Source organism: Poecile atricapillus, chromosome 7 (genome assembly GCF_030490865.1).
Source record: "Poecile atricapillus isolate bPoeAtr1 chromosome 7, bPoeAtr1.hap1, whole genome shotgun sequence".
Lineage (NCBI taxonomy): Eukaryota > Metazoa > Chordata > Aves > Passeriformes > Paridae > Poecile > Poecile atricapillus.
In genome coordinates, this window is record NC_081255.1 from 19,753,346 (window position 1) to 19,765,143 (window position 11,798).

The 11,798-nt window shown below is 41.5% G+C and overlaps 1 protein-coding gene across 1 annotated transcript in view; it reads left to right on the forward strand.

Annotated features, from left to right (window-relative positions):
• Positions 1-11,798, forward strand: part of DDAH1 (dimethylarginine dimethylaminohydrolase 1) — a 55,307-nt gene extending 43,509 nt beyond the window's left edge. The window contains exons 5-6 of the mRNA XM_058843227.1: positions 6,837-6,980; positions 7,218-11,798. Coding sequence (XP_058699210.1) covers positions 6,837-6,980; positions 7,218-7,334 — 261 coding nt within the window. The 3' untranslated portion in view covers positions 7,335-11,798. The remainder of the gene's footprint in view (positions 1-6,836; positions 6,981-7,217) is intronic.

Here is an 11,798-nt window from a genome sequence, read left to right on the forward strand (position 1 = left end):
ATCAGAGCAGAGCTTTTAAAGACTTGAGCAGAAGGAGTTCTCGCATTGGCAGTTGCCCCCATTCCTTTGATTAAATGCCTTTTGTTCTTACTCCATCTTGTGTAACTGAAGTCTCTGCAGTGTGCCAGCTTTTGAAGAGCTGAGTACTGTTCCCCTGCATGAGAGGAGCGTTAGAGTGTCTGGATAAAGCAGAGGGGTTCCCAGCTCTGCCACAGAAGTGCCTCCAGACACCTGAGGGAAAACATCTCTCTGGTGTTCATAGAAAACAGCCTGTACTGTCATGCAGCAGGAAAAGGCTCAGCTAAATCTGCTTTTCCTATTGTCTGTATAGCAACTGTCTTTTCTAGTAATGCACAAGTTTGCATGAAAACATTATCTCTTCTTCCTTAAGAATTCATCATTTGTGCCTCTGCTTATTCCCCACATGAAGTCATAATCCTCTATTTATGCTATCACGGTGGGTTGCTGTGGAAATCATTACTAATATTAATAACCCAAAGAAGATGACATCAGGTAGGGAATTAGCAGAAAGTGCAGATGAATGCTGACTTTTTTGTAATGCAGCAACAAAGAAAGGTTAGTGAAAGAACTGTTGAGAACTTTTCTCCTTAAAGCTAAACATTAAAAATTGAGACTGCTTCTCTCAGCCTTGTAGATAGGAAAATTAATCAACACATAATCAATAAATTAATCAACTTAAAAAATTCTATGTACTTTCCTTTATCTCCTTCTGATTCTTCATTACTGTATGAATTAGGAGTACACATCATCTCAGAGGATGTAGGTCTTCACTGAGTACCAGATGACCTCCTACCTTTAAAAGTCAACTAGTTGGGTTTTACTTTGAATTAATTGTAGGTGATGTAATAGACACTGCACTTACCTGAGTGTTAGTGATGTTCAGTTTGCATATGTGCAGAAGAATCTTTGGAAGATAAAGATTCAATAAAGTATATATTTATAGACTAGAGATTATTGTATTAAACAGGCAGGTTTGTTTGTTTGTTTGTTTGTTTTTAAAGGGTGAGGAAAGTGTCTCTTTCAATACATGTTTTTCCTCACCAGTAAGGCACTCAGCCACAGGAGCTGGGTCAGAGGCTGACTGAGGAAATGTCATTTGCTTTGTGTAAATGGGGACTCACGTTTCTATTCCTTTGCTTCTTTTTTTTCCCTTTGACTATTCTCTCCTCGAGTTCCTGTTCGGAAATGACAGGATGTTCGTGCCCTTGCCTTCTCAACTGAAAGCAACAGACCACGTAATCCACTTCCTTTTCTCCTTCTCAGGTCATGGTTTCCCTTTGCAGTGGTCCTTGGCAGAGCTGGCAGGCAGGTGACAGTGTGGCCATGAGGGATGGTGGCTCAGGGGGGCAGAGCAGTGCAGATGTGCACATGAATGACACTGGGTGCCAATTGCATCTGTGATGATGCAAAAGGCATCCCACGCCAGGAAAAGCCGAGGAGAAGGGTGGGAGAGGTTGCTTAAAAGAACTCTTCATTCTGGAAAACATGACTGAGAGGGTGCAGCAGAGAGGCAAAGCCCAAAGCCCAGCTGCTGAGACCGTGGGTGGTAGGCAGAAATTAAAGCAACACTCTGGCTGTGTATGGACTGAGAAATGTGGCATACTGACCATGGCAGATCAGGGCACTACTGGCTTCAAAGAGATCTTCAATGTAGTTTGTGTCTATAGTTCTATGCTGTCCTATCCTGTATATCTATGAGACTTCTTGGTACCTGACAAGAGGGCTTAGATCATTCTCCTTTGATTTATGCTGCTCACACTGGCTGTGATGGCCCCTTCCTACTGTGCCTACTATGCTATTGTTGCTTCTGCATGTCAGGGGGGATACTCCTGATAGATATTGACATTCCAGCAAGGTCTCTGGCTTTTCCAGCTATGCTCTTCTGTCCCCTCTGGCCAGCCTAGCCAAGTGTTTCATGGTCATTGCTTTGTTTCAAGGAAACCCTGAGAAGCTGCTGAGTCCCTGTACAAGGCACATGGCATTGTGGCACAGCTCATCAGCTCCACTCTGTCCTGCACTGTCTTGAATTGAAGGTTGCTGCTTTCTCTCTCTGGTGCCACTTGTTTCTCTAAATATGAAGAAATGAGGAATGAACTTAAAGGACAATCAGGGCAATATATCAGTGAATGATTTTCAGTTTCAGTGTAAAGTGATGTGCAGCTGGGATGGAGAGAATGACAACTCTGAATGTCAGTCTGATGTTATTCTGAACATCGTATATGAAATAATGTGCTCTGACTGATCATTACTGCAGAAGTTATATGCTGAGCTTGTTGAACTTTCTAGCTCAGCTGAAAACCAAATGGAGAACATAATTTTGCCACTGATAAAGCTGTGGTGCATCTGCATGTTGTCTGTTGTGTGTTTGCATGCATGGGCCCTTCATTTCAAAAAATGTGAAGTATAACTGGAAAGATTCAGATAAGTTCCACTGACAGATACCTGGACAGCTTGCCTAAGGAGACAAACTAAGCAAGCTATGACTATAACCTGGAAAAAAAGACAACTGAGATAGGATCAGAGATGCCTAGAAGGTCAGGGCTAATGTGGAAAAGGTGACCGTGGGATCAATTGTTCACTTTGTCTTCCACTGCAAGAATCAGGGGAGCTCTAAAAATATGTAAAGGTAAGCTTTAAAGAGGCAAATTAGAAAAAAAAAGAAAAGAAAAGGAAAAGAAAAATCTTTCCTTGCACAGTACCTGTGTGAACTCTGTCGCTACCTTGCTACATGTTCAAAAGCAAACTGGACAGACTCCTGGGCCTGGGACAGTGCTGAGCTGGTATCACTCTGTATGACAGCTGATGGATGAGTTGAGGTTCCTGGAAACCATGCACCAAATCCTGGTCACCTCCACTCCCTGTCTTGGGATGCAAAAGTGGGTACCATCACCTGAGAGTGGAGACACCCTACCATACAGCACTAAAAAAGCAGCTCTTCTGGGCACTGCAAGGATTTTAAAAAAGCAGATTTGGCCATCAGCACTATTTTCCATGTAGCAAGCAGTAATTTACCTTTCTCAGCTGTCCCTCCAGATGGCAGTGGACTGTCAGGTGCCTGTCTTCATCTTTTGCCTTTGCTGCATAACAGCATAGCCCAACATTGTTCCCAGACAAGTGATCTTTCCTCCAGAAAAGAAACACGTTGACCTTCCAAACTCCCATCCAGCCTGGGGGCATGTGACTGCCTATTGCTGTTATCCTCATCAATTTTAGTTTCCCTGCCCCCCCCACAAAAATACTTCAATTTTGTGATTGTAGGCAAAATCTTGATGTAGTTTAATCTTTTCTCACACCTTTCATTCTCTTGGATCCTAGGCCAAAGGTTTCTTAAGCATCAGTGTCAAACAGACCAAAGTTTAATGTGCTTGGAAAGAAAGAAAATAGGTGGGATAGAAAAAATATCTTAAATAGTTTGACGTGACTAGTTTTCTTTTAAGAATACTTTGACTTGAAGGATTTAAGAAAGGATAGCTAAAAGTTGGGGAGGGAATGATCCCATGGGTGTAGGGTTACATACACTCGATTTGAGCTTAGATTTGATTTTCCTTTTAAATGCTGGTGGTCAGGAGAACAGTAGCTAATCAATACAAACATTAAACCCTAGAAATGTGGGCTTTTCTGTCAGCATCACACAGGCATTTTTAAGTGTGGTGCTCCATGCCCTGTTAGCAAGAGGAACATTCAGTGCATGTTAGGTTTTGCTTGTGGGGATTTGGAGATTAAAATGTGCATTGCAGATGGGTTTGGTTGCTCTCTGTCCTGCAGCAGTCTGGATGTGAGTAGGTCCCAGAGTGAGTGGGCAGCAGGGCTCAGACTGGGGCCTTCCTCATGGAGGGGGGAAAATTTGTAGCTAGGCTTGGCCTCTTTTAAAAGTGCATGCAGTCATCTTAGTTCTATCAGTGATAATAGACCTGAAACACATACACATTTTTCCTTCATGCATAATGCTGCTTCATAGTTAGGATTATTTAGCTTATCCATTACCTCAGTTGTCTGAGGACACACTGTAAAAAAACTATAGAAAAGGCATTTTAGGCTATGTGAATGACTTCAACGTAAGGAAAACATGACTAAGGGCTGAGAGAATGTGCAGTGAAAATTACCCTCTTTAGGCTGAAGAAAATTCCCAGAAAACTAGGCACGCGGGAAATGCCTGGCTCTTAACGTAGCTGGTTGTACGTTTGTGGACAGAAAGCCAGCCCTCTATAAATGCATCATACTTTGTATCTAATAGAAAATACAATCAAAGGACCTTGCTTTTATCTTCTTTTCTCTGTTCTGGAGTCAATCTGGCCGGGCACATGTGCTTAATGACTTCACATAATAGAAACAGAGAAAACCACATGGGTCTGTTAAGTACCCTGATTGTGTCATATTGGTGCATTTCTGCTGCATCCAGAGCCTCCCTGTGGGGCAGGTTTGGGGTGTTATTGCCTGGGCACTCTCTCAAGTAAGTGGTTTTTGAAATTTTACTGCAACAGTCAGGCATAGTTATACCAGCAATGAAAGCTTGCAAATATGATTTCCTTTTTATCTTAAGAGCTGAGGAAGAGAGTAATCTTGTATTGTCAAACCTCCAGTTAGTAATAAAAGCTTTCTTGTGGTGTTGTTCTGGCTAGCTGAGATCCCAGTCCCACTATCACAGCTGTGTCCTCAAACTCCTGTGCTGCTTTGTCTCACTTTCTCACTCAGGTTTTCTTATTTGTTTCTGAACTAATTCAGCCAGTTTGTGTGCTTTTTAATACTGAAAACAATCCTCTTAACATGCCCTTGGCATCATCTCTCATGCTCCCCAAAGCCGGTCCTTGAGGCACTAGAGCCCTGCCACTTGTCCTTTATTTCTGCTTGCTGCTGTAGTTTCCACTTAAGCATTTTGCAGAAGCAAATGAATAGGAGACTTGTCTTTACCCTTCTGCTTAAGAATTCTTTCATAATTTCATATGGAAGCATTTCACAGTGATTCACAGTATATTTCTGGTGTTCCTGCAGAAAACCTACAATATCAGAATTCTATTTCCAACAAGGAGTAGAGAAAGAACTGTTCAGGAACTTAGTAAAATCCAGACATAATGGTTTTTCTTCTACTGATGCATGTATTTTAGTTCAGATTTAATAAATGTTTCCTTAGTCAAGACTTAAAAACATTGTATAGGAAGGAAAATAGAAGCTGCAGGTAGAGGACATGTCTGCTAACTGGTTACCAGGTAGAAGAGCCACACAAGGTGCAGGTTGTCTGCAGCATCAAGGAAAGCAGAATAAAATTAATCTTGGCAATGTCACAGAAACAGAATTATATGAAAAAAAATAAATTAACTGTGCTAAGCATACAAAAATACAAAATTACATCTGGTGAATTAAAGGTGCAAGGATTTTTCCTCAGAAAAACACATTAACCTTTTATGGAGGTAGATGTGTCCTTGGGAACTTGGGAGAGTTTCATAACATGAGATGGAACAAGAAATGACAATCTGATAACACTTCCTCAAGAATGCATGGCATTCTTTGTTGTGAGTTTCATGTTCTCCACGGGATGTGGATGACTCAGGCTAGAACATGAAAAATTTAGACCTATAAAGGATTTAGTTACTGTAGGTGTGGGCAAGCATGAGTTCTTTGTTGCTTCCCACTATGTTATAGACCCTGTTATAAATCAGCTACATGTAGTATTTCTTTAATGAATGAGAAGTAGTACAGATGAATGACCTTGGAAGCAACTTAATGACAAACTTAACTATGCCTAAAATTGAAGTCTGCTTTCTGCTATGTGATGTAAATCTCTAGGCTCTCCCTGAGAAGGGAATTTAGTTGAAAAATCTTGTTAACAAAAGACCATTTTTTTCTAAAGATAGTATTAGTGTGAATATTTTAAGCTAAAAAAAAAAAAAAAAAAGCCTTTTCTTTCTGCAATGTAAGTGGGAACACAGGTGGGCTGGGGGAGAAATGGAAACACTTTCATTTGTTTAGGTTTTCAGTAGGACCAAAGTTTTGGACTTTGAGCCTTGTTTAGTTCTGCATTATTCTTGGTCTCTGTGAGGCTGAAGCTTAGGTAAAGCTGGAATGCTACAACTGGGAGTCAGGCATCTTGTCTTCAGGCTTTTCCCATCCTCACTAAAACAGATATGATCCAAAACATGGCATTGCATGCTTGTTGTGTCCTGAGAGTCTGTCTCTGAAATTTCAGCCAGAGAGGGTCTACATTTGTGTATGAGCCTGATATTTATAACCCAAACCTCTGAAACCCAGCAGCTCTTCTGCTGCAAGGCGGGTATTGTGTTGTCCCCTTGGGAACGGGGATTAATGCAGACGTGCCTGCTCGCTCCCCAGCACAGGTGCTTAGTGAAAGAGTAACTGCTTGCAGAGCAGAACGGAGGTCCTGGAAAAGAATTAAGATTGGGCTGATATCCAAGCTAGGAGCCATTCCTGTCCTGTTTGGTTTAATTCATACTCATTATATAAATATTGAACAATGGTTGCTTTTTTTATAGGTGCTGAGCGCCTATAGTCTCAGTTTGTCAGGAGCAGTTTTGCATACTCAGTGCACAATCCTTGAGGAAAAGACCCCACAGAGGATGCTTAATCCTGCTGCTTGCAAGAACCATTGTACAAACATTTTCTACTGCTCCTTTCCATTAGGTTCAGTAGATTCTTCCATAAACGCAGAGATAAAAGGAGTTATCTGTACTTGCTGCATAGCAAAATGGCCCTTGACTGCCTTGGCAATCACAATTAGCTATTTCTGAGGATTCTGTTCTCCCATTACTTTGGGACTGCTAATGCGTTTGATTTGAATAGCTGCACTTTATGTCTCCTGGCAGACCATGCAACAGATGAGTGACCACCGCTACGACAAGCTGACAGTGCCTGACGATGCCGCAGCAAACTGCATCTACTTAAACATTCCCAGCAAAGGGCACGTCCTGCTGCACCGAGCCCCCGAGGAGTACCCGGAGAGCGCCAAGGTGAGAGCCGCTCCAGGCTGCCAGCGAGGCCTCCGGCAGCTCCCTTGCTGCAGTGGGATGTGTGGGAGTCCCAGAGCCAGCAGGCCACGTGCACAGGGAATGTTCCTGCTGGTTAACAGGGATGGGATGGCCCCTGCTGACAAATCTGTGTCTGTTCATCCTGTAAACACTTAGAGAAAAGGGAAAACAGAGGTGCACAGTGTAATGATTTTCCCTTACATTTTCTTTCCTGAACAGGTATTTGAAAAGCTGAAGGACCACATGCTGATCCCAATAGCCAACACAGAACTGGAGAAAGTAGATGGGTCACTCACCTGTTGCTCTGTGCTTATTAACAAAGCTTCAGAATTATGAGTTTACAGAGTCCCTCCCTTGTAACTGGCAATAATGTTACACACAAGGTAGACGAATCTGTATCCACACTTTTATTGTTTTTATTGACAATCTACTGTACCACTGTGCTACTAACCCTTGTTTACAAATTTTTTGCATTGTGAATTTTTATTATGTCCTTGCAGATGGCATTTAAGGTGGATGTAGGGTTTGTTGGGAGCACATAACTCCAAAGTAAGTTAGTCCCATGGGCTAGCGGAAGACAATTATAATGGCTAACCCTTAGCTTTAGTGATTTAACATATCTGTGTGAAAATTTTATGAAACCCAGCTAATTCTCAATCTTTCAAGCACCTCTGTTGTCTTTACACTGTTCCCTTCTGTCTTCTTTTCTCTTGCTTCCTTGCTCTACGTGTTCTTTTCCTTCCTCAGTCTTCTACTTTCAATGGTGTAAAGTATTAGGGGGACTGAGGAAAACTCAGTGGGTTCATGAACCAAGTACCTTTTGTGTTAGGGAAGCTTTCCATACACTAGCTGGAACAGTAGGCAGTGGATTAGGCTCACTGCCCTGGCCACATCACAGTGCTGCTGCTGGGCACAGTTGTGGCTGGAATCCATTTCAGACATCAGGTACCAGCTTTGGAAAAGCTTCCTCTGATGGGAGTGTTCAAGGGCAATGACTGCCTGGGAAAGTTGAATGACAGAAGAAGAGAGTAGTGCAGCCACACAAGTTGTCTCCTGCAAATTCAGGTCCAAGTCTCCTGCTAAGACCATGATTTTCAATGTGGTGAGAATGGGAGTGGAGTTTTTAAAAAGGCCAGATCCTAGGAAGCCTCTGGACCACAAAAATTAAATACAGAGATGCAAAAGAAATCTCAAGGATGGGGGAGTTAAATCTCTTTTGTTTACATCTTAAATTTTTTTTCTCCTTTCTGTTTTCTGTTCTTTTGGAGGCCACTTACTAGCAAAATTCAAAAGAAAAGGGTGATAGAAGGAGTTGAAGGACAGCTATTCCTGGATTATGCCCATGAATAAGGGAAGCTATTTTTTCCTGGAAGATTGTAATTTTTTCTTTATCTGCCCTTGGGACAGTTTTCTTTGGAACAATAACCATCTTATATTTTTTTAGTGGCATGAATATTCACTGTGGTATTCAGTTAAGGCAAATATAATTTTTGTAGCAAATTCCTCAACATGTTTCCCCACTGAGTCATAGTTTTGGGTTTTTTCCCCTACTGCAAAGTGAAGCACACACTAATTGTATTCACATGCTTCTTGTTAAATCATTTGTAAACTAAGGATGGGAGCAATTCCTAAACAGAGGCAGTAGTGGGAACTCTCCAGAGACTGACAAATAGTCTGAACATGTTATCAGCTTCCTAGACATCTCCTCCGCCTCTCCTGAATCACTTGTGGCGTGTTGCTGAGGTACAGTAGGAAGTGAGTGAGGGGGCTTGGGCAATGTGGTCTGCAGGAAAGCAAACAGTAGTAACCAAATGCCCACCAGGATATCCTTTGGAAACCTGCGTGCTGTTTTGTGCAGTCATAAGGGAGGAAACACGAGTACTCGTACTCGTAGGTTCTCTCTGGCATATCTCACACTGCATCTCAGCAGAAATGAGAGGAAAACCTCCTGGCAGCTACCAGAGTACCCCTGATGCTTCGTGGGTGCAGTGTTTGTTGTGATGACACGAGGTGTCATGGGGAAGAAAGCAGTGATGAGCGAATGTATTGTATGTGAAAAGAATGTGTCCCAAAGGAACTTCTTCAGCCAGCCAAATAGCAAGTGGGGGGTTTTCCTATTTATGACTCTTCTGTCCCAAAGGATTATCCTAATGTTTCCCCTTTGTCTCTTCCATTCCTATGCATCATTATTTAAACCTGAGCCAGGTGATCAGGCTCTAAGGATGTAAATGTTGCAGTGGGGAATCTTTTTCTGCCTTCCCTTGGTGCTTTTTAAATATTTGATAAAGTATCATGCATTTCAAAATAACTTGACATTAAACAGAGATTTTTGTGCTCAAAAGTTGCCCTGCAGTATTGAGCTGTGAGCTCCTAATGGCAAGCTATACTCTGTTAAAAACCTGTGCAGCTGTGGGAGCTGTCAAAGCTGAAACAGTCCCCCCATCCCAACTTGTCCGTGTACCTCCTGGGGCCTGGCCCCCATCCATGTCCTTCAGTCCTCTTCCCTCCTCTTGCTAGGGAGCCAGAGCATCCAGCTACAATGGGAGTGTTAGGCTGTAGGACTTCTATTTTATTTATTGTTAAATATTTCTATAGTGTTAGTTTTTTCCTTCTTCCACCCTCCCTCACCTATCACCTGTCTCCTTAGACTCTCATTTCTAGTTTGCTCATCAAGGCATGACAAAGCACTTTTCTCTCTTAATCCCAAGTAATTTTGACTTCTGTTGTCTCAGTTCTTTCTTGAGTCTTTTTCTTCACTTCTCCTTCTTCACTGTTGACAGTATCCCAAGCCATGATGGACTATCCTAAACTCACTCCCTCCTTGAGTAGGTGCCAGGAGAGAGGTAAAACTGAGGGGGTCTGCTTTGAGTCTGAGCAACTTCCTTTGAGCTGAAAGGATTACAGCAGGAGCTGTAGATCCAGAGAGTAACTGGCCTCCTGGGTGACTCCTCTTTGTAAGATTTCTCCAGAAAAAAGAGAACCATTTCCGATGACACTGCTGTTACCTTGTGTCCTTGAAAGCCTTAGAATGGGTGACAATGAAATCCCCTGGCTCCCTAGGGGAGGGAGAGGAGGAGTCGGGATTTCAGAGCTGAGAAACAGCTGTGTAGACAGAGAGGTTGTGTTTTCATCTCTTGCCATTTAGTTTTCCTTGGCTTCGGGGTTGCACTTTGGTGTACAGAAGGCAAGGGAGTGGCTGAGGGACCTGAATTCCTTCAATTGTTGTATTCAAACTGTCTAACTTCAGGCACAAAATTTAGGTGCTTTAAAACCACACCTGCTCTCTCTCTCTTGGCCTCCATAGGAATCACAGCCTCTTAACATAGATGCTCAAAATTACATCTTAGTCTGCTGCCAAAAGTTACCTAAGCTGGTTAGTGGGATCACCCTCACCTCACAGCTTCTCCTGTTAATCTTTATTCTGGCATTAGAGAGAAAAATATTATGAGCACTTCAGTTTATGTATTTGCAGTGTGGTACTAAGAACTAAAATCATGCCAAATGCTTCTTGTTCTTGCTGTTTGCTGTTTATTTTTCTGTTGCCCAAACAAATAATTCATTTGTGAGGACATTTCTGCAGTGACACATGTGCATCTAATGCATGTCCTGTACATTTTGTCACCAGAACATTTCTCAGATGCCTGATATAAATCATCATTCTTGATTAATATAAATAATAAAATCAAATCCCAAACCAAAAAAAGGAGATGAGACACTGAGCCACTGATAGTTGCCCACATAAAACTCTTGATAACAACTGTCAGGCTGTATGACAGAGCAGACCCATATGGAAGTTCTTGTGGTAATAGCTCAGCAATGGGGCTTGAATTATTCACCAAATGATTTTTCCTTTCAGCAGTCAGTTTAGCTCAGTTGAAATGAAAGAGACAGAATGTGCATTATAGATATTTCATGGATATTATCTTTGCTAAGAGTTTAGGGAGATCTGTGGTATGTGGGTTTCTTTCTTCAACAGAATGGGAATACAGTGTCTCTCTCTGTAATGAAAATGTGAATGCATACTGTACCTTATGAGACAAACTTGAATTCTTCCATTTATGTATTTTTGTGTTTACCATGCTAATAATCAGTTTTCAATACATGCCACTGTGTGAAGCTATGCTCTGATTTTTTTGGTGATTTCCATGTGATAGGAATAGAGCTCATAGGCACCACTATGTCCAGGTTTGAAAACAAAAAGACAGTATACAGAATGCTGTTTGTTCACAGCAAATTGGAAAATATGAAAGCAATGAGCTTTTGATTTTGTTCAGCTTCATATATGTTAATCAGTGAAGTCAGAGCCAAATTAATAGAAAACATCAACATTCACATGGAACCATTTGAGGAAAATAACTTACTATTTAAGATTGTCTATTTTTGCTTTTATCAATAAGGAAGCTGAAAAGATAAGCCTGCTTAAAGAATGGTATTTGTTAAGTGGTTGTGAACAAAGTATCAGTGGACCTCATGTACTTTCAGAGAAGTTTTAACTGGACGTGTGATGTAAATTGTATAGAGTTGTATGTGAATCGTGTTAGTCACTGTTTTACATTGTATTGTTCTGCAGTGCACAAATGTGACTACTGAGCACGGAAGCGTTACATTCATTAAACTTAAAATCTTGTTGCAGTATATATTTCCCCACTTTTTGTGCCAAAAACATCAGTACATTCCATAATCAGTTCTAATAGAGGTTTGCACTTTGATTTTTTTTTTATTTTTTTTTTTTGGGTGACTCTTGCAGTTTCGATACTATATATCTCCATCACAAAGGAATAAAGTGTCAGTTGTACCGTG